This window comes from Halichondria panicea, chromosome 16 (genome assembly GCF_963675165.1).
Source record: "Halichondria panicea chromosome 16, odHalPani1.1, whole genome shotgun sequence".
Lineage (NCBI taxonomy): Eukaryota > Metazoa > Porifera > Demospongiae > Suberitida > Halichondriidae > Halichondria > Halichondria panicea.
The window spans coordinates 5,570,314-5,592,654 of NC_087392.1; the positions used below are offsets into that span (position 1 = coordinate 5,570,314).

The 22,341-nt window shown below is 41.4% G+C and overlaps 4 protein-coding genes across 14 annotated transcripts; 1 reads left to right on the plus strand and 3 right to left on the minus strand.

The window, feature by feature from the left end:
- Positions 1–4,953: 4,953 nt before the first annotated feature.
- On the plus strand, positions 4,954–15,066 carry LOC135350577 (SWI/SNF-related matrix-associated actin-dependent regulator of chromatin subfamily A containing DEAD/H box 1-like). 8 transcript variants are annotated; one of them, XM_064549421.1, is made up of 11 exons: positions 4,954–5,094; positions 5,372–6,054; positions 6,219–6,341; positions 6,412–6,587; positions 6,851–6,935; positions 6,986–7,062; positions 7,169–7,244; positions 7,470–7,607; positions 12,422–13,122; positions 14,450–14,574; positions 14,845–15,066. In XM_064549421.1, the coding sequence occupies exons 4-8, from the start codon at positions 6,452–6,454 to the stop codon at positions 7,597–7,599; spliced, it is 504 nt and encodes a 167-aa protein (XP_064405491.1). In that variant the 5' UTR covers positions 4,954–5,094; positions 5,372–6,054; positions 6,219–6,341; positions 6,412–6,451; the 3' UTR covers positions 7,600–7,607; positions 12,422–13,122; positions 14,450–14,574; positions 14,845–15,066. The 8 variants fall into 8 exon arrangements, with proteins under 8 accessions (XP_064405491.1, XP_064405490.1, XP_064405492.1 ...); XM_064549420.1 differs by lacking the exon at positions 12,422–13,122 and adding an exon at positions 14,286–14,361; XM_064549422.1 differs by lacking the exon at positions 12,422–13,122 and having other exon boundaries at positions 14,450–14,625.
- Positions 8,653–12,619, minus strand: LOC135350522 (protein NLRC3-like). Its single transcript, XM_064549338.1, has one exon. The coding sequence runs from the start codon at positions 12,617–12,619 to the stop codon at positions 10,016–10,018; it is 2,604 nt and encodes an 867-aa protein (XP_064405408.1). The 3' UTR covers positions 8,653–10,015.
- On the minus strand, positions 12,665–14,085 carry LOC135350554 (uncharacterized). Its single transcript, XM_064549390.1, has 2 exons — positions 13,920–14,085; positions 12,665–13,849 (listed from the first exon to the last, which is right to left on the minus strand). The coding sequence occupies exon 2, from the start codon at positions 13,820–13,822 to the stop codon at positions 12,665–12,667; it is 1,158 nt and encodes a 385-aa protein (XP_064405460.1). The 5' UTR covers positions 13,823–13,849; positions 13,920–14,085.
- Positions 15,067–15,427: 361 nt separating the features above from the next.
- Positions 15,428–21,285, minus strand: LOC135350550 (pre-mRNA 3'-end-processing factor FIP1-like). Of its 4 annotated transcripts, none has more exons than XM_064549385.1 (14): positions 21,000–21,285; positions 20,788–20,951; positions 20,555–20,627; positions 20,180–20,292; positions 19,432–19,534; positions 18,601–18,642; positions 18,340–18,388; positions 18,242–18,288; positions 17,844–18,101; positions 17,568–17,654; positions 17,201–17,369; positions 16,276–16,375; positions 16,042–16,091; positions 15,428–15,773 (listed from the first exon to the last, which is right to left on the minus strand). In XM_064549385.1, the coding sequence occupies exons 3-14, from the start codon at positions 20,595–20,597 to the stop codon at positions 15,641–15,643; spliced, it is 1,194 nt and encodes a 397-aa protein (XP_064405455.1). In that variant the 5' UTR covers positions 20,598–20,627; positions 20,788–20,951; positions 21,000–21,285; the 3' UTR covers positions 15,428–15,640. The 4 variants fall into 4 exon arrangements, with proteins under 4 accessions (XP_064405455.1, XP_064405454.1, XP_064405457.1 ...); XM_064549384.1 differs by having other exon boundaries at positions 18,601–18,678; positions 21,000–21,284; XM_064549387.1 differs by lacking the exons at positions 18,242–18,288; positions 19,432–19,534 and having other exon boundaries at positions 21,000–21,283.
- Between the last annotated feature and the right edge of the window lie 1,056 nt (positions 21,286–22,341).

The following is a 22,341-nucleotide window of genomic DNA, read 5'->3' on the forward strand; positions in this document are numbered from 1 at the left end:
CCAAGCCACAGGTGTTTCAACCATTGACGAAAAGTCTGTCAAAGAAAGAGATTCCATAAAGTGTTCTGGCATTAGCGAAGATGAGGTGCAAAAATAATTATATCAATAGTTCTCGACTCAACCAGAAAATCAAAGGAAGATTTGAGAATAAACCATCCAATGCATTCAAGCAATCCTTATATAATTATAGCATCAAGTTCATAATAAGCATTATGCATGGACTATCCCGTAGACATACAAAGCAAGATAATAATACAACGTACATACCAGACAGGCTTTTTAATTAATATGGCCGGGGCTGTTAAAATAATGTTGTGTCGTTGAAACTTAATTATCCAACTGATAGCCTCCCTCACACATATATAGGGCAATATTCTAGATTTATATATTTTAACAGACACACCAAGAGAGGCCGGTATAGTGGATCAACCATATATAACTATACTCCGACGACCACTTCTTAGTTTTATTCTCTCTCACAGCCAACTATATAGTTATAATCCGCCTATTTGATCCACAAGTAACCTTTTTTTTACAATTCAAGCTATAATTATAACTTCAGCAGTACTTCCACCCAATCATCTCCCTAACCCTCCCAATAATTATGTTAAAACTGCCTATTCATATAGAACTAAAAACAGACAACATCAGCTATTGTATATACAGACATGCAACGGCCACAACAGCGTCCTTAACTGGTTCACCAAGGAATAAGACATAACGTTAAAAACTTGCATGGATTAAGGAAATATACACTACTATCAAGCTATGCAAACTAGAGGAACTGCAATTACAAAACCAATCCCTGATCCTAAAATTGATTATGACACAAACCTATAGCAAAAACTCTAGCAGCCAACCCCAAGAAGCTGTTCTCTAAATCCACTATATACCTATGCCCTTGTAACAGATGTATCGTGAACTGCATGCATAAGAACTTACCAGAACTATAGCTAGTGTTAACAATCTGCCTATAATGGTATGTGTTTGTCCATTACAATTTTTACTCAGCGGCATCATACACAAAGTAACATGACTCGCGCACGTGATGAAGTATACTGTAAACTTACTAGTAATCTCCTAGAAAATGTTAACCGTGACGTTTTTAGGGGTGCATGTACAATGACATCTGATTCTAGCTATATTCGTTTGCGTTCAACGTTCAGAGCTGCTCACTGCACACTGATAGAAAACGATCTTTTCACAAAAATCATAAATAGAGACAATAGTCGGGTTGATCCTCTTCACTTCCACTCTTTACTCACTGCTAACAAATTCTGTGCGTTGCGTAATGTGTGCGCAAGCTTGCGCAATTGACAGGATATCACGTTACTTTGTGCACAGTTTTGTGTATAGAGGTATTGGTAGTTCGACACTCTTCTCTTCTTATATTATTTATACTCTTGCCGTTAACGTATAGTGCTATATTAATGATATAGTAACTATATTATTTCTAGCACAATACGTATATACGGTATCTCACATAATACCATGGCATAGTTATAGCCATGGGTATACATGTATAACATGCACTCAGCCATAATTTTCATATAATTATCAGTTCACCAATAGTGTGTAATGCTATTCACATGCATGCATGCACACAGTACAGGTAACAGAGCTTTTCCAGTTTGAAAGAGTATGCCCTATATAATTATTTAAATACACTAGCTGAGTTTTGAAAAAAGTGAGACAAATTGTATGACACTATTAGATGCTTAAAACTACTGAAATTTTTTATCTGCATGTTCCCATATAATATGCATAAATGACCTGATCATGACATCTTCAGCAGATTACATCAAGAACGAAGACATTATCAAACTCCATTCTTCTATAAATAATGCTCATAGACACCATCAATGTGTACAGATACCAACTGACCTCACAGAATCTATTGGTTCCTAAATTAAACAGCATTGCAGTTATAGCAGATCTATATAATTATATATATAGAATGCACATTGTTAATTATTACAGCATAAAACAATTTATGCATGCAGTTACCTTGCCCTAGCTGGGATTGAGATGTCTCAGTATAATTATATAGCACTGCTTCGAATAATTTTCACTTTCAGCGTCATAGTGACACACACAACTCAGAACGTCTTTCACACTCAAGCCGAACCAGAAATCCAAAATCAACAAAAATTGAAAATCAGCAAAAAAAATCTGGAGACGCAACTGCTGATTGCTTTGTTGCTTTGTGCAAAATGAGATACTCCGAAAAGACATCAATGCGCAAGACATTATCCACTTGCAATTGTACCTAAATTATATGTCTACATGCAGGATAGTCTATCATGCTCATTAGAACTTGACGCTAAGGATTGCATGGTTTTCTCAAATCTTCCTTTAATTTGATTTTCTGGTTGAGTCAGGAACTATTGATATAATTATTTTTGCACCTCTAATGCTCTAATTTCTTTTTAATCTCCCTTCGATGGCATCCTTTTTCTTCTGTACGTAACACATGCGCTTTTCTTTCTGGTTGGTTAATGGGTTTCAATTTCACCCACTGACAGATTGTCACGGTATATGTGTATGGTAGTAAGCCTTTATCATTGGGGCGCTCCGATCGTTGGTAGGGATATGCTTGCCTTCCAATATGGGGACGATTATTTTAAGAAACTGGCCTGGCACGTATTACCACAAAACTAAAACTATAAACGTAGTAAACATTGCATAACCATTACGTAATTAACACATTGTACACATTGACAGTTTATGTTGTAACTATATATGCCTGTATACCTCTGATTCAGCACATTATGAGTATTCCTCGCTCACTCTCATATCTTCTTCAATCTCTAGTACAGTTGAGCCTCGGTTATCCGAACACCTTTGTCCCCGGGCCCATTCGGGTAAGTGAAATATTCGGATAATCAAAAGCTGGCTTTTTGCCAGCCACGTGGGCAATTTCCTACTGTGCATGCTCAGATTGCACTATGCTCTAGCATTCGGATAATCGAGGATTCGGATAACCGGGATTCGGATAACCGAGGCTCAACTGTATTGCAGCATCATCTGCCTACTTCATGATATCGTCCTGCTTATCCATATACCTACATCTATATTGTATAGCTGTAGACTATAATATAATTATACACAACAGGACTTGACTATAATTATAATGAAGATTGTTTATGTATCATTACTGTGTTGGATCCTGGTATAGAATTTACCTTATAATGTTATTATTAAGGGGTGTTTCAACAAAATAATTTTCAGGGTTTCTGTTTACGAATCACTGCTCTTGGAAAGTCAATAAGTTCTAGTCAATTAAAGTAACCTCAGAATTGTAAACTTGGGTATAATTATAATTATATAGGTATTAGTTGATACATGCTTGTCTAAGAACAGTACTGAACATTTTCAGGGTCAAGTTCCGTTTACGAATCACTGCATGCTCTTGGAAAGTCTAAAAAGTTGCTCAGTAAGTTCCCAGTCGATTAAATTAACCCGAGAAGAGTGTATCAACGTATTGGTTGATACCTGCTGGTCTAAAACCAGCACTAAATATACTTTCTGGGTTTCCGTTTACGAAGCACTGCTCTCGGAAAGTCTGACAAGTTTCTCAGCTAGTTCTTGCTCAGCAAGTTCTCAGAATTGTAAACTTGAGTATAATTATATCAAATACTGGCTGCATGATATCTGCATGCATGTCTAGACCAGCACTGAATATGTTATTTTTCAGGGTTCCCGTTAACGAACCACAGCTCTCGGAAAGTCAGAAAAGTTGCTCAGCAAGTTCCCAGTCGATTAAAGTAACCTCAGAAGAGTGTATCAACGTATTGGCTGCTACCTGCTTGTCTAAGACCAGCATTAAATATATTTTCTGGGTTTCCGTTTACGAAGCACTGCTCTCGGAAAGTCAGAAAAGTTTCTCAGCAACTTCCAGTCGATTAAAGTAACCTCAGAAGAGTATATATCAACATACTGGCTGATATCTGCATGCATGCATGTCTAGACCAGCATGCACTGAATATATTATTTTTCAGGGTTCCCGTTAATGAACCACAGCTCTCGGAAAGTCAGAAAAGTTTCTCAGCAAGTTCCAGTCGATTGAAGTAACCTCAGAAGAGTATAATTATATCAACATACTGGCTGATATCTGCTTGCATGTCTATAGACCAGCACTGAATATATTATTTTTCAGGGTTCCCGTTAACGAACCACAGCTCTCGGAAAGTCAGAAAAGTTGCTCAGCAAGTTCCAGTCGATTAAAGTAACCTCAGAATTGTAAACTTGAGTATATATCAACATACTAGCTGATATCTGCATGCATGTCTAGTCCAGCACTGAATATATTATTTTCAGGGTTCCTGTTAACGAATCAGTGCTCTCGGAAAGTCAGAAAAGCTTCTTAGCAAGTTCCAGTCGATTAAAGTAACTTGAGTATTTCAACATAACTTATTGGCTGATACGTGCTTGTCTATATTATATCAGGACTGAACATAATTATTCCAGTTCCCGTTCTCGAATCATGGCTCTCAGAAAGTCAGAAAAGTGGCTCGGCGTGTTTCAGTAGAGCCAAATAACCTCAGGACAATAAATTGGGGAGTATAAGTAGGAGTTAGGTGACTGGCTGAATTAACACACCTTAAAAAATGATAATGTTAAATTCATACAAAATCTAGCTCTGTGTACAGACATAATTCATTCAGTCATTGTGCATGTAGCTAGCTAGAGTCTACTGCAGACATGTGCAAGTAGCTAGCCATATTATCAAGTCTATACTGCAGACAATGAAGAGAATGAAGAGTCTACTTACCTGACTCTTAAAACTAGGCTGGCCAGCTTTCTACTTACTTACACTGATACTAGTAGAGTGATCAGGCAAGAGCATCTCATCAAGTTACATCTGCACAAAGTCAAGGGTTAACCTTGGAATGCATTGCCCTGCTACGCCCACTCATTTACTCTTCACTTCCGCTTTTTCCGATTTCTGGCTTTCTGGTCCTACAGGCGCATGGCAGAGCCTATATAGAAGGTTGTCGTGTGTGCATGTGAAGTAGGCTGCAGTACTGGCTCAATGCTGTCCACCTCCATCCAAGACAAGTTCTCTCACCTGCAACAAACTGAGTCTCAGAGGTAGCAACTGAGGGGATGCTTCTGTATTGTACACTGGAGATTGGCCATTCCCGAGTCATTGTGTCTGTTAATTAATATCTACTTTTATGGAACATCTCTTATGGTGTTTTTTAGCTCACAAAAATTTGATTAAGTCAACTTATTTCCCCTGTACAGTTCACGATTCTTACTTTGTAGGGTGGATAACTAGTCCAATGGTAATGCTGCATATCCTCTACAGTTCACAGTTCTTACTACACTGCCCCCCCCCCCACACACACACACACACATTCCACAGAGAGTGGACGAGTCGAGTGCCTACTACCAGGAGCAAGTGAGACAGGCCAAGCAGATCATGACACCCTTCACACTGCGGAGGCTCAAGTCACAAGTACTGATTCAGCTCCCGGCCAAGGTGTCCAGTACGGAGCATTGTCAGCTGACGGAGACTCAGTGGACGTTGTACAGGGGCGTGGTGGAGAGGTCACTCAGGGTCAATCTGTTCATTATAGTATTTGCACCCCATACTGAGCACCCCCTCTCCACTACAGGTGATGAGCTCAACAAGAGGATGGACGTGATGGTAGACCTTACAATACCACGGAATACTTACATTGTGGTGGTCGTTCCTTAGCAACAAAAATGGTTTTGTTTTCAATGGCTTAGTTTTCAATGTGTATCTGTGTACCGTATTACTACAATGTTTTGCAAGCATCAAGCATAAACGAATTTTGTGATTGTTGGTATATGATAAAATCGCAAATGCCTTTACTGGTGCTAGTATGACATACGATCCCTGCCAGAACACCTTCCTACATGTTCATACTCTCTCATTCATTTTGTATACCCCCTCCAACATGCATGCAGGGATGTGACGGTGCTGAGGCTGGTGGGTGGTGGGACAGTGGAAGAGGACATCCTCCAGTGTGCACAGAGCAAGCTGCGACTGGAGCACGACCTCATAAGCCTCCACTGACCACGGTGAGGGACGAGGGGGGCGTGGTCACAATATTGACACTGTGTAACACTGTATGGGAAGTCGCATCTGGTGGATGTATTATCTCAACTTTGATGACATAATTTGAAAGGTCTCTCTTTTTCTAAGCTTTCATAAAATCATAAAATCGTTAAAATTTGATCCACAGAATTTAAAAGTGCAGCGCTACTGACTTTTACCACGTGTTCCTAATATTATGATAAAGACTACATTGTGTGGGGAGTGGGTGGTCTTGGAGATACTGCTTTCCAACACTTCAAGAGAACATCAAGTGAGCTACATGTACTTGTACTGATAAGTATATTGTCATGATACACTATACCCTCTCTCTCTCTATGCAGCGTCTGACCCTCCCATCCATTTGGCACGACTCCAGTTAACATGTGTCCCCGTGAGGTCCAGTACCGACAGTGCAGTGAACCATTTGAAGCAGCTGTAATTGAGGCTCTTGAAGACACTGTCTTCCCTGTTAGCATAGGACCCTCTGGTGCTGACCGAGGCTATGAGGCCATTACTGGTGAGAACTAGTGCATGAGATATAGTTAGCGTTATCTGTATATGTATAGTGTTACTGATTTGAGAGCATTGATTATAGCAGCATGCAGCAGGTACGTTGTTTAATAGATGTAGACTAAGTGGAGAAAGTTTTCAGTACAGAGTTCATATTTACACTTCTCTCTAGCAGAAAATGTATGTGGCGGAGCTGTTAATTTTCTGTTTTGTCATTATATTTTTAGACTTTCTCATACTGCCCCCTCCCACACACTCACACTCGCACAGGTCAAGTGGGATGGCTTACTACATCAATAACACCTTGGTACCTGAGCTGGTGGTACAGAGAGACCAGGTCTACGTGTTCATTGAGGTACATAATTGTGTTGCAAGACTTTGTACTGTACATGCAATTTCCACCAGATTATTTTCCCTTGTAGACAATTGTGTTCGTGAGTTTGAGGTGTGGTGTCCAGCCATGACAGTCATAGCGTACTGGGGTGAGTGCTTGTGTGTACAGTACTGCTCTCACTAGAGCATGTCATCTACACAGTGTATGGTATTTGCTCTATGCGAAGGGACTGACTTGTGTACGATTCACTGCAGGTTCCCAACAGGACAGGTCTCAGATGAGATATGAGATCCTTTCCAATCGTGATAACTTTGATGTCATCCTCACAACGTATGTACTGTCACTAATTTAATATTATACTCTGGCACTTGTTTAATCCCTGTGGTTCCAACTTTAAGACTGTTGACATTTGTGTTAACCTGACCTACATAGCTGTAGGTAGAATGTGTGCATCTGCTGTGAGCATTTCTACACAACTGCTATAGATCTCATGCACACAGTTGAATCTGTTCACTCAATGCCTCAGTTATGGTCTATCCCTGTGTCCCCATGCAGGTACAATGTGTGTATAGGTCAGGCTGAGGACAGGAAGTTCTTTAGGAAGCTCTCTCTAGACTGTCTCGTACTGGACGAGGGACACATGCTCAAGAACATGAACTCACTGCGATATACACACACCTCATGATAATACAGGTATGCTCACAAACATAGTATTATTATTACATACTACATTTCTAATGAACGTCTTTCATAACACTTAATTGAGCAAAACAAAGTATGCCCGGGGCATTGTAATGATAGCAGTCTCTATATATCTACAGTGGAGCTTTGTCTAATGTTGTACTCCTTATCAGTATCTGTTTCAAGTCCCTCGATCTCTTTCACTAAATCATCTTCTAATTTTCCAACAGTGAAATTTAGGACATTCTTTCTCTGAATGTATGCCATTGCAAACTCTTTCAAATGACCCTCAATCAATTTATCGTCAATATTTAGATTTTGAAGGCCTTGATTGTGTAATAGCATTTCACACACAGATTTAGCAACTTCATTGTTTTGGTACCATTCTTGTAATCCAGCTCTACTACAGTCTAACGTGTTTAACGTTGTGTTTTCATGTAAGCTTTTTTTGTAATTGTGTACATCCCAGAGTGCTTAATCAGTGGCGTAGGAAGCACGGGTGCTCAGGGTGGAAGAAACTTTCTGAATGATTTCTTAATTCTACTTTCAAGACTCGTAACTTTTCACGCTCACACACTTGTACAGACTCATGGAGAAGCTTGTGCTGTACATTATTGCAGTGACTGTATTGTGTTCCCATGATTAAACACAGTGTGGGGAGTGGTGTAGTTGAGTCTCTTTCAACAGCCATAACTTTAGTTCCGTTGATCCAATGGCATTAAATCCTAGTTGATGCTATAATTATGTGTACGTGTGATTACCTTCCTAGCCTCTTAATAGATTGTATTTCCCCAGTAGTAAAGTGCCTTATCTAACTAACTACACTACTGACCTTTACCAAGTGGTCTCAATATACAGAGGTACATGATTGTATTGCAAGACTTTGTACTGTATGTACTGTGCATGTTTGTATTGCAATATCCACGAGATTGCTTTCCCTTGTAGATAGCTCTATACGCTTATATTCGAGAATGCGCCTATAATGCAGTCATTTTGAGCCCCACCCAGTAATCGTATGTACGCTTGTTATAATCGAGTAAACGCTTTCCACGGTACATTTGTAGCATGACTATACATTTCTAATCAACCTCATATATTAAATCAAAGTATGCCTGATGCATTGTAATGATAGCAGTCTCTAAATGTACAATGGTGGTTAGTATCTGTTTCTGATGTTGTACTCCTTATCAGTATCTGTTTCAAGTCCCTCGATCTCTTTCATTAAATCATCTTCCAATTTTTCAACAATTAAATTTAGGACAGGCTTTCTCTGAATGTATGCCATTGCAAACTCTTTTAAATGACCCTCAATCAATTCATCGTTAATATTTAGATTTTGAAGGCCTTGATTGTGTATTAGCATTTCACACAAAGATTTAACGACTTTATTTTTTTGGTTGAATTGTTCTAAATTAGTTTTTAACGTGTTTAACGTTGTGTTTTTGTGTAAGCTTTCAAATAGTTTTGTCCATTCCAGAATGCTTAATTCGGAGGTGCTGATCGTTAGTTCCATCAATGAGCAATTTTGTGACAGAGCGTCAGCAATACAACAAACCATGTCATGAATTGTATCATACCAACAACATATTTTTAGAACAGTCAGTGTTCTGTTGTTGATGAGTAGACATTTCAAAGCTGTGCAACACTCCTCTCCATTGAAGCTATTACCCCAGACGTCTAGTGTGGTGATACATGATGAACAAAGACCATTGAAAATGTCTGTCCAACCATTCTCTAATTTATTAGGGCTGAGAATAAGTTCTCTCAAAGGAGAGTCCTTCGTAAAAGTAATTCCGTTGAATGCTGCATCTGTTAAACCACAACTGTGAACTCTCAAAACAGTTAGCACTTTACTTCCAACAAAGTACTCTTTAAAGGCTAAAGATCCCTCATTTCCAAGTCCTTCACTTGTGGAATACTCTGATAAGTTTAAAGTGGTGACGGAAGTTGATGGGAGTGTTTGAAACAACAATATTGCCATCTTGCTAGTAGTCTTGATATTGAGTTCTCTCAGGCTTTGATTATCTGATAGAGCATGGAAGAAAGTTTCTGAATTATCGCTTAATCTTACTTTCAAGACTCGTAGCTGCTTGCATGTTGTGACTATCTCTGAAAGTTGTCTCACACTTTCTTCATTCAAAGCATCTAAATCACCTAAATCTAGCTCACAAAGGTTTTGAGACCTCACTGTAAGTAGTGCATTGTGCCAGCTGCTGTTGTAGCAATTGTTTTTTAACTTGAGTGCCACAGTTGGATTGAGTAAGAGTACATCCTCCAATTGTTTGATAGATGCGTCATTCAGTTTACATTCGTACAGTTTCAATGTTTGCAAACTATCGTTTTTCATAAGCGCATCTTGAAATTCCCCAGCACATTTTGTGAACGTACCAATAGCTAATGTTAAACTAGTTACCGTTTTACTATTTCCTATTGACCTGAGTAGAGCCTTGGACACGAATGATGTAGTGGTAACAGTTACTCCATGTAGTTCCGATGGCAAATCTTCTTCTAGCACTGAAGGGCATAAATAGATCCTCCGAGTCAACATCTTGTATGTACTCGTTAGGTGGCCCAATATGAACATGAACTAGTTTGTCGTTGTGTACTGATATTGCTAATTCAACCTTATCAGATATTGAAATGTCAGCACATACATTCACTGGCAAGTTATTTCTTAAGTGTATTAGACCCTCGTGGCATATTGTGTTTCCATATAAACGTAAGGTACGGTTTTTTCCTAGTAGAGCCATTTTTCCTGGTATTTTTAAGGTACGCAGGTTTTTCTTGTTTTGCAAAGCTGCCATTAGTGTTGTAATATCGTGTAAATGGAACTGGCTCTTGTGAATTTGAAGGTGTTTTATATACTTACTATTTTTGATGACATTGCAAACACTTTCCCAAGCCTCATTTCCAGAGCCAGAACAATCCGGACAATCTTCAAAAGCTTTGGGGCTAGCCAGTGATAGTCGAATCAAATCTTCAGCTGTGGGAACGATCATCTCTCTACTTGATAGCATTGTTTTTTGATCGTGATATGTCGAATGTTGACGAAAATTTAAGGTTACTAATCTTAATCCTTCCACAATTGCACCTCCTAACTGAGTGCATGATTCGTGGTGTGGGATACTAATGCTGTCCACCTTCGACTCTTCTGATAATAGTGGCATCAATACATGTAGATCCTCAGCATTGATTTTGTTAGAAGTAACATCTAATTGTTTAGTTAAGCACAATACTGGAATGTCTCTTTGTGAATGTTTCTTTGTAGTTAATGTCTTGAAGCGGTCATCATTAAGACTACACTGGGACAAGTTTATCTCATCCCACACGTGATCTTTGGGAGTTAGGGCGAGAAAGTTGGCCAAGACAAGGCAGTCGAACTGAGAGAGACTGTGCTCTGACAAGTTGAGTGAATTGGTCACCAGACAGGGCAAGAGCCAGTTGTGTGTTGTTTGTCGGCTTTCATAATGAAGATGGGCTAGGAACAAGAAACGAGATCTCTCTTGTTTTCGCAGATCTTTTGTTTTGGTTTTGTATTTATGCTCCACACCAGTGTTTATTGATTTCGGAGCTGGGAAGGCTTGTTCAATGGGAAGAAAATCAAGTTGAGTCAATCCAGAGAGAAAGAGTAAAGTCATTCTAAATCTATCATCACCTATTTTGGATGTAATAAACTCTAGTTTGTCTTTGTTGCTCTTTGTTAGTGCGAGATGTCTGGCTGCTAGAAACTCTTGAATGGTTAAATGAAGGAACTGATAATAATGAGCCTCCAATACTCCCGTACACTTTATTAGGTTTAGCAGTCCCAGTGACAAAGCATCTCTTTCTTTGGTAACTTCTGTACGTTCAAAGACCAGTTTGTCTTGAGTCATTCCTGTGAATGCAGTTTCTGATAGGTAGTCTAAACACTTGATAACTCGATGTGGCAATTTCTTTATAGTATTAGCATGTTCTATCTCTTCATTGTCAATTTCATGCTCTCGTTCTTGAAATATTTTATTCTTGTAGTGTTTGAGTGTGTACAGAATGAATACCTCATAGAGTTGTGTGAGTGTGTCGGGTAAGGTATCTTGTTGCTGGTAGACATACAGTACAATCCTGCAGTTTAGAGGGATATAGCATAGGGAGACAATATCCAACCTCTCTTTCAGCATCTGTATTAGCTTCTTTGCCTTTTCCTTGTCTGTAACGTTTTGCTTAATACAATGTTCAATATCCTTTTTCTTGAATCCTAATACTTCAACATGTCGATTGACATGGTTGATTTCCTGTAGTGGGCCTGAGGCGTATGAGCGTGATGTAACCAGCACAGAACAGTTGTGTAGGCGATTCCCTCGAATGATTTCCCAGAAAATAGTCCTCTTACCAGATCGTTGCTTACTGCTCAGCTCGTCAAAACCATCAAAGATGAACATGACTCTGGAACCTGACGTCTTTTGTATGTACTTCACGATTTGCTCCTTTAGTTCAGGGTCGTCAGCGTTTACTAGGTCAGAGAGTGAGGCAGCTGTGTGACCTCTTAGTTCCCTTAGTGGTTTGAGGATAACAATGTGGTGGTCCTTGATGAGCTTCCCTTGTGCCCAATCAATGCATATCTTCCTGCTGAGTGTGGTTTTGCCTACTCCTGGGGCTCCGTCCATTACAACAGTGTACCTGTTTGGTGCAGCTATTTCGGAATCACCATTTAAAGGCTCAAAGATCTGTTCTAGCGTAATCGCTTTCTTTCTCTCAACAATATTGTCCACATTACCAGTAGCGTAATCATACTGGATTGATGGTTGGTGTTTAGCTTGAGTTAAGCGAATCTGTTTCTTTCTCTCTATTAGAGCTAGTTTTGTAAACTTCTCTTTCAATGGTGGTGGCCAATCGTCTGGAAAAGGTGACATCTGTTTGTACCTGTTCTTGAGGAAGCTGGCGTACCTCACAACACATTCTGGAGTGGGGTCACTGCTAGGCTGTGAGCTATTTGTTGATAGGCTTTTTGTGGATATCTTTTCTTGTATTTTGTCAGCCAATGTGTTCATTTGAACAGTAGGTTGTCTTAAAGCTTGGTCTATTTCTGCACGTGATCACTTTGTGGTGTTATCTCGTTGTTTTAGGACTTCCCTTAAACAGGTTTTGCATTTCTTATGTTCAATGTCAATGCTATCGAGTGTACCTGCATCAAGGCCCAGTGCTAGGCCTAGGTTGTACCATTTTGAACGGGCTTCGAAAAGTTCAGTGTACATTTCGTTGAGGTCTAAAAATTGGTTACTACATGTAGCTGGTGTTGTTTGACTTGAACTTGCTATAGAATGTTGTTCTCTTGTGTGATGATCAGTCTCACAATATTCATCGTCAGATTGCAGTGAGTTATCACTTTCATACTGCTGTATACACATGTCATCACTCTCGTACTGACGTGAGCTACTTGCCAACTGTTGAGGGATATTAAATGGTGGTGGCCTATTGTCTGACATCTGTTTGTACCTGTCTAGGAAGCTGGTGTACCTCACAACACATTCTGGAGTGGGGTCACTGCTAGGCTGTGAGCTACAGCGAGATAGGCTTTTTATCAAGGTAATTTGTATTTCGTCAGCCAATGTGTTCATTTGAACAGTAGGTTGTCTTAAAGCTTGGACTATTTCTTCCCATGGCAATCTTCTGATAGCATGTCGTTGGTCTAGGGCTTTCCTTAAGCAGGTTTCACACTCTTTATTATCGTGTTCTATGATATTGAGGGTACCTGCATCAAGGCCCAGTGCTAGGCCTAGGTTGTACCATTTTGGACTGGCTTTATAAAGTGTTCTGTAGACATCACTGAAGTCTAAGTATTGACTACCAGCCGGTGTTGTTGTCTGACTTGAACTTGCTATAGTGCTTCTGGTTCCGGTAGACAACGGATATATGGATGCAGCCGATATAGAATTGAGCTGTTGAGGGATATCGAAACACACCCTTTTAGCTGGTGGAGCACTCAGACAGTCATAAACTTGAGGGCTAGCCTCTATTTGTTCAGTGTTAGCGCTAATGGACGATTGGAAATGATCACTTGACTGTGAATAAGTGCTAGTAGTCATCTGAGTGGTATCTGAAACAGTGATACATTGTTCTGTTATAGTGTGAGAGGAGTGTGGGCCGTAAACAGTTGGTGGCCAACTAGTGTGTTGAGCTGACGGATTGTGACTGCTCACTTGTTGTGGCTGGTCATTCTTTTGTTCCCCTTGTGTCGATGGAGATAGATCCATTGCTTTCGTGTGTCTTTATTCGATAAGCTGTATATTTATAAACAGTACATACGTATTATAGTAAGTGCTTGTATAAGTCTTCTTTGCTGGCACTTACATTGTTTGTAGATTGGAAATACGGTTCACGTTCTTTTAACTGACCTCAAACTTTGTACAGTGCACAACTTGTACTGAGTTGCTCAATCAGCTTTATGCATGCTATACATGTTTGTTTGTCTCTGTGGTCGCTAGGCAAACATTGGTCACATGACTATCATTATAACATTGTGATTGTCATCACTATAGCTTCGGGCATTAGCTGAAGTATTTGTTCAGCTTCTGGTCAATGAATAGTCTAATTGTGGTTGAGCCTATAAGGCAGTGTGGGGGCTTACATGAGATTATGTCTGCACTCCTCGTAAGATTTGTCCCATTGTGTTCTAGCCCCTATCCACCTTGCTGCCCTTTTCTGCCCTTTTTCCAGATTACTGATGTTGCACACTTTGTGTGGAGACCAAACTAAGGCAGTGTGGGGGCTTACATCAGTCGCAGTACTCCTGGTATGACATACGATCCTTGCCAGAACACCTTCCTATATGTTCATACTCTCTCATTCATTTTGTATGCCCCCTCCATACATGCATGCAGGGATGTGACGGTCCTGAGGCTGGTGGGTGCACGTGGTGGGACAGTGGAAGAGGACATCCTCCAGTTCTAGTGTGCACAGAGCAAGCTGCGACTGGAGCACGACCTCACAGCCTCCACTGACCACGGTGAGGGACGAGAGGGACATGGTCACAATATTGACACTGTGTTGACACACTGTAAGCTAAAAGGCTTTTGTGAATTACATTTGAATGTAGTTATTCATGACTGTTCAAGCTGTGCTATGGTAGCTAGCTGAGAGGACACAAGAGTCTGTTTTATAATTAGAGCAGATTAACAAGCAACTATACATGCATGCATGTTACTAATTGACCTACACAGTGTTTGTAAACCTATTGCATTTTACTATTCTTTACTGTTTCCCTTTCATTCTCCAGATGATAAATTGGACGTGACTGGTCTCCTACAGAAGGCTCTAGCAAGATCTCAAACTATGAACCTAACGTTGACTATTGAGTTTAGTTCTCATTAAAAATTTCCTTGAACTCCCTCAACATCATTCAGATCAGTATGTTTTATTGTCAGTGAATGCAGTGATTTTTGTAAAAGAAATACTAACACTTTCGTTTTTGTGAGTTTTTGACAATTTGCTAGTGACACACACTAAAGCTAGATAGGTGAATCTCTCACTGGGATATTCATCAAATCGAAACACATAATCAGAAATCAACTTTTATGGTAGTACACCTATAATGTCCATGTAAAATGTCCAGCTTTAATTTCACATCAGAGTTATATATAGCATGCATTAATTTATGCAGATGTTTGTGGGGGACATTGTTACTGCATGGAAGCCATAGCATGCAATGTGCACTATAGGATATGACACTCCAATCAACCTATTATCTGTCATTATGCCAGGCCGCACTTCCCACTTCCCACTTCCCACTTCGGCCGGTGAAGGAGGCTACTAACAAACTAGCCATGCATCCTTGAGGTAGAGAGGACACTAATTATTAATTCAACAAGAGATAACTTTTTATACGTAGATATCAATGGCGTGTGAGCAAAACGTTAATGTCCCAGTCCTCATAAGAAAAGGTGAATAAAGAGTGCAAAAACACAGACACACACACAGACATAGCACATTAGAGCAGACACAGCAAGGTGTCTCTATAGTGAGACCACACACTGACTGAGGGTATAGCTAGAGAGAACATTAGTCTTAGAGTTCTAGGAAGGAGTTCTTGATCTAGAGCGAGAGTCTCTGGTTGTGTCAGCATCAGTAGTGGCTTTGGTCTTCTCTTTGCGGCTGCTTCTCTCATTGTCCTTGCTCCTGCTTGTACTGCGGTGGCGACGACTCGACCTACACACGGGTAACCATAGCAGCAATTACATGTGAGAACACACAGCGCAGTACATGACAGTCTATATATGCAATTGGCAAACGTACTGCAGTCTTATCAGGTACTTATTACTCCAACAATATTTAACATCACTTGGCAATATCACTACTAGGGTACATGTACCTAGCTAGAGCTAGGTTAAAGAGCTTTAGGTATTGTTTCTGTACACAGATGATCTAAGCCATTTTGCTATCAAAAACAGAAGACACAGAACATGAAGACACTCACCGCTCGTGTCTTGAACGATCTTCCTGGTGCTCTCGTCTGCTGCTCTTCTGCTGTACAGAAACAAACACACAATCAATACAAGCAACAGTGCGATACAAGCAACAGTGTGATACAAGCAACAGTGGATATATAGTAATAAATGGCCACAGACACTCTTCAATAGAGAGCTGCACGGCTACAGACAGTAGGAGGGTACATAGCCAATGCATAATAACATACAACAGAACTGCTCACCTTTTCTCGTTCTTTGTCACGGTCGTGCCTGTCACTTCGATGGTGCTCACGGTGATGACGACTGCTGTGACTGCTGCGTTCACGATCTCGTGAGCGCGACCTGAACAAGAGATATTAATGCCTATTAAAATGGCTCTACACACATTGTACCGTAGCCCTCCAGCAATTATGTACACAGGACTATTATATAACCATAGATAAAGTAGAGAGAGGGATTGGCAACGGAAGTGGTACACGCCATGCTTCTACAATGAAGTCTACGTGGTCTGAAGCCATCCCAAGCATTCTATCCGTGTTTCGCTCTGAAACTCCCGCGAAAGCCCGGGAAACTTATTGTATCCAATGCATGCTTCTCAAAGACCCCTCCAACACTTAACCTAGTGCCCCCTGATGGTGAGTATCATTTGGAAGAGAAGAAAATATAATCTTGATTGTCGTGAAGTAGCTAGAGGTACAAAGAATACTTGTGTGCCTATAGTACCTATGATATAGCTAAGGCTGTGTAAGTAAGTAGTGTTCTCTGTCCAAAATGGCCATAAGCATGAGGTTAGGTTGATGATTAGCAGCAGAACTGTTTGTGGACTTTTTACAGACAGAAAAAACGATTTTCATGAATTATTCATGACTAAATTCCCAGTTAGAAGTAAGCCTCGATCAAAACCGCGGGGAAACACGGATCTAAACTCGAGGTCGCTTCCATTGCTTCCTATCCTATCCCTCTCTTCTGTATCTATGATATAATGGACACCATTGGAGAGCTAGGAGGTGACCTTTGTTGAGGAATTGCTTACTACATATACAAACTGTTCATTTAGAACCTGGGTGTATCCCTTCAGGGGTGGCCATTAAGATGGGTTCCATTGAAGACAGTGTACACGTACTAATACTGCCAGTTATATTCTAGCATCAATAACCCCTCCCTCACCTGGACCTCCTGCGGTGTCTCCGGGAGGAACTCTTCTTGTAGCGCTCGTACGATGAGCTACGAGAACGGGACGAAGTGGATCGAGATGGGGACCTACTGCGTGGGCGGAATCCCTCAAAGAGCTCAGGGGGAGGTGGTCCCATGGCCGGGTCCCAATGAAAGGGGGCACCTACACAATGAGTGGGCGTTGCTTAGAGTTAATGAACTGTTACCACAATTCTCTATGCTCTACATAAGAATAGATTGCTCTCAAACTAAAAAGTGAAAATTTCCCATTATAATTATGGTACATGAATAACGTTTCCTCTAATTAACAATAACAGTTCTACAATGCTCTAATTAAAGCTTCTTGTATAGACAGACTCACCGTGTAGCATGTCAGGGGGCATGGGGGGTAAGCCCCTCTCATCAAATGACATTGGACCATGATCCCCTGGCGGTGGAAATGGCATTCCTGTAACCATAGAAACAGATAATCAATACATGCACGACACTGGAGAGAGAGTTAGTGCATTCTATTTACAAGTAAGGCTAAGGCCGGGACATTTTTAATATTACTCTGACAATTGTGCTTCCTAATGAAGAACAACTAGAAAACGTAATAGGCATAGAAAAGTTACTAAAATAATAACGTGCAGTGTACCCGGGAAGGGAGGATGCATTCCATCAGGCATGCCCCCCATTCCCATGCCCATGCCTGGAGGGGGCATAGGAGGAAACCCGTGTTGAGGGGGCGGGAGGTTGGGTAGACCACTGCCGTCTGGTGGTCTCACTCCAAACATGGCGGCCATTGCTGCGGCCAGGTTATGGTCTCCAGTGGGCGGGGCTCCGTGGAAGGGAGGGGGGAATCTAAATGGAGGGGGCGGGAGGTTGCCTAGCGATGATGATGGTAGCATTGGGGCTGTATATGTGGGCGGGGGTATAGGTGAGTGGGTGTGATGAAAAGGACAAGAATAGATTGTAATGACTCCTACATCCTGCCACAAAGTGTAAACACACACACATACAACATACGTACACACACACACCACACGCACATACGTGGCATGAGTGATGGTTTCAGAGGCATGTTGATGATGGTATTGCTCCTGTACGAGAGAGAGAGTAATGTGGGAACACACACAGAGGGGTACACTCACTGTGTCGGTAGCTCTGGAGTAGCCCTGCCATCTGATTCACCTCCGCCACCTGTGTGGGCAGAGCATCTATAACTAGAGCTACAAAATGCATTGTTTAATATTGAAATCGAACAATCCCAACTAGAGATATGAACACTCAAAGTTAGCCACCAAAAAGAGGTCTCATCTCTCAGAGAGAAAAAATCACCAAGCATACAAATACTGAGCTTGCTATCAAGTAATTAGTACATGTCTGACAAACGTGCAGCTGGCCAATCTTACCGTCAGCGTCGGGTGTTTTGCCACGTTGAGCGGTGGCAGCAGCTGCAATGGATGTGTGGGAGATGGGAGCAGACACAACTGAGGGAGAGAGACAGATGGTTGTGGTACTAGGACCGTGTGGCTCAGTCTACGAGAACTGACTTCTATTTCTAAATGCCCAAAGCTTCACTAGTGCATATAACACACCATCCACACCATACCTCGTACTTACAGTAACAATTACTTGGACTGTATGACACTACCGTATAGCGGGTAATTTTCATGAGGTAAAATGTGTTACTTCGTGGGCAAGCTCACCTCCACAAAACCCTAGTTACTGGAACGCATGCAGTGCAGTGTAGGCAAAGCAGTCAAACGAAATTTTTTACCCCACAAAAATTATCAGGAATGTGCCCACAATTGTCTGAGAGTTATCTATCCTCATTCACAAGGAGCACATAAATTACTTATGGGCTCCTTCACACAAATTTAACTTTTATAGTCTAAAATGAGGTGAACTAGGCCTCCTAAGAGGTGGTTAGTACCAACCACCACCAGCAACCACTGTGGACACATCCCTGCACTACAGTTGATAAGAGGCCCCAGTAGTAGTCATAATAAAGGTGATGGAGATCAAACATAGCATAGCCTTGCAGAGGACGTAATCGGAAAGTAACGTGATTCTTCCTGTCTGAAACGCGTGATCAATTTGGCATTGCAAGTGGCGGCTCCAGTTACCAAGCAGGAAGTCACGTTACTTTCCAAATACATCTGATGCAAGCCTATGCTATGTTTGACTATCTCTCTCCTTTTAACATTATAGACTCTTGGTGGTAGTAGTATGGTTCTTACCGTGGGGCTGGCCAGGAGGCAGAGGAAGAGGAAGCGGAAGCTTGGACATCAATGAAGGGTATACCGTAGCCTCAGAGGTCACCAGGGGTCGATTATTCTGGACCTGGTACAAAAAGCCAGCTCTACCGTATAGCGGGTATATTTCGAGGGTATAAATTTTCGCGGATGGACCATTACAAAGGATTTCGTGGATTTTATTTTCGTGGTCTGAGTTCCAGCCTTTTGGCGCATGCGCACATCAACATGCAGCTGTACCTCCACACCGTTAGCCTCGAATCCATAATACTGAACACGCCTACTATTCATAAATGTTCGTGGGTATAAATTTTCGCGATACAGGCGCAATCCGCGAAAACCGCGAACATTTATACCCTCGAAATATACCCGCTATACGGTATATACTATATACACACACGGCCACGGGTAACAAGCTACAGCCGTGTACTAGCTGGTGGGTGGAGCTGGAGCTTGACTGTATTTTATGTAAACTACATACTACAACCATCAGTCTTAATTCGCACAAAATACAGAAAAATTGGACAACAATTTTACAGATCTGTATAATTATTACCGTTGCATGCTTTGTGATGACGTCATAGTAGACATGTACATGCATGATAATTATATGATAAATGGTCAACAGGTAAGCAGCAGCACACAGCAGATATTCAACTAGTGTCTGATTAATGGGACGACTAATAATAACACAACTAGAGTACCAGGTTTGCTGAGTCACTTGAAGGCTTACGGCTATTTTGTTGAGGTTTCCAACTTCAGTTTTCATTTTACGCTGTTTGTCACAATATAATCGCCACGTTTCCTCAGTGAAGCCATAGTTGAAGTAATCAGTAATATCAGCACCTGAGGCAAAGGCAGAGTAGAACTGACACAAAATGACGTTAATTAGATGAATTTTAGCCACCAAAATCAGTCTAAGAGGATATGAACACACTACATGGAGCTCTCAATGAGTTGCACTACAGAATGCATTGTTTGTTACTGGAATTGAACACTCAAAACAAGGCTCTCAAACTATTACACAAGTGGTTGTGGGAAAACCTGTTTAGTCTTAAAGATGGTAGAGATATATCTCCACCCCCCCCATCCTCACACGCCCACTCACGTGGTAGTCTCCACGGCTTGTCGACCACCTCTCCTATATCCATCTCGAGGAGTCACATGACTTGGAACACGACCTGCACAATTCAGAACAGTATAACACACATTAGTGCAGACCATCACTACCGTATGTATTCACAAGTCAATATCAAGGGGACAATGAACCTTTTACAAAGAAAAGTAATATCAAGGGGACAATCATACATTTTCTCAATTGTCCTTGATATTCTTACGCACCTTGATGTACAAACCATCTCAACATGAGCAGAGCACCCACACCGAGTGGTAGACCTGCACACAGGACAGTCCATCATGCTGGAATAGTTTAGCTATTATAGTCTATCTTTGGCAATGGAGTTCCTTCGACACTGAAGCAGCACATCTCTCTCCTCTTCTGACAGCTGCATACAAGGTTATGATACTACACTTGCAGGCCGTCTATACAGTACCTGGATTCTCCTGGGTGGTCTTTTGCTGCGTGGTGGGGCCGGCCTCCAGTTTGTGTTCTTGATGGTAGCTAGCTGGTACTAATCATTTTCAGACACAAAATTTGAAAACGATTTGTACCAACTACGTGTAGCTTGTAAAGCGCGGCGTGGATCCGAGACTAACTGGCGCATGGCAGAGCCTAGAGAGGAAGGTTGTCGTGTGTGAAGTAGGCTGCAGTACTGGCTCAATGCTGTCCACCTCCATCCAAGACAAGTTCTCTCACCTGCAACAAACTGAGTCTCAGAGGTAGCAACTGAGGGGATGCTTCTGTATTGTACACTGGAGATTGGCCATTCCCGAGTCATTGTGTCTGTTAATTAATATCTACTTTTATGGAACATCTCTTATGGTGTTTTTTAGCTCACAAAAATTTGATTAAGTCAACTTATTTCCCCTGTACAGTTCACGATTCTTACTTTGTAGGGTGGATAACTAGTCCAATGGTAATACTGCATGTCCTCTACAGTTCAGAGTTCTTACTACACTGCCCCCCCCCCACACACACACACACACACACATTCCACAGAGAGTGGACGAGTCGAGTGCCTACTACCAGGAGCAAGTGAGACAGGCCAAGCAGATCATGATACCCTTCACACTGCGGAGGCTCAGGTCACAAGTACTGATTCAGCTCCCGGCCAAGGTGTCCAGTACGGAGCATTGTCAGCTGACGGAAACTCAGTGGACGTTGTACAGGGGCGTGGTGGAGAGGTCACTCAGGGTTAATCTGCTCATTATAGTATTTTCACCCCATACTGAGCACCCCCTCTCCACTACAGGTGATGAGCTCAACAAGAGGATGGACGTGATGGTAGACCTTACAATACCACGGAATACTTACATTGTGGTGGTCGTTCCTTAGCAACAAAAATGGTTTTGTTTTCAATGGCTTAGTTTTCAATGTGTATCTGTGTACCGTATTACTACAATGTTTTGCAAGCATCAAGCATAAACGAATTTTGTGAGTGTTGGTATATGATAAAATCGCAAATGCCTTTACTGGTGCTAGTATGACATACGATCCCTGCCAGAACACCTTCCTACATGTTCATACTCTCTCATTCATTTTGTATGCCCCTCCATACATGCATGCAGGGATGTGACGTTGCTGAGGCTGGTGGGTGGTGGGACAGTGGAAGAGGACATCCTCCAGTTCTAGTGTGCACAGAGCAAGCTGCGACTGGAGCACGATCTCACAGCCTCCACTGACCACGGTGAGGGACGAGGGGGGCGTGGTCACAATATTGACACTGTGTAATACTGTATGGGAAGTCGCATCTGGTGGATGTATTATCTCAACTT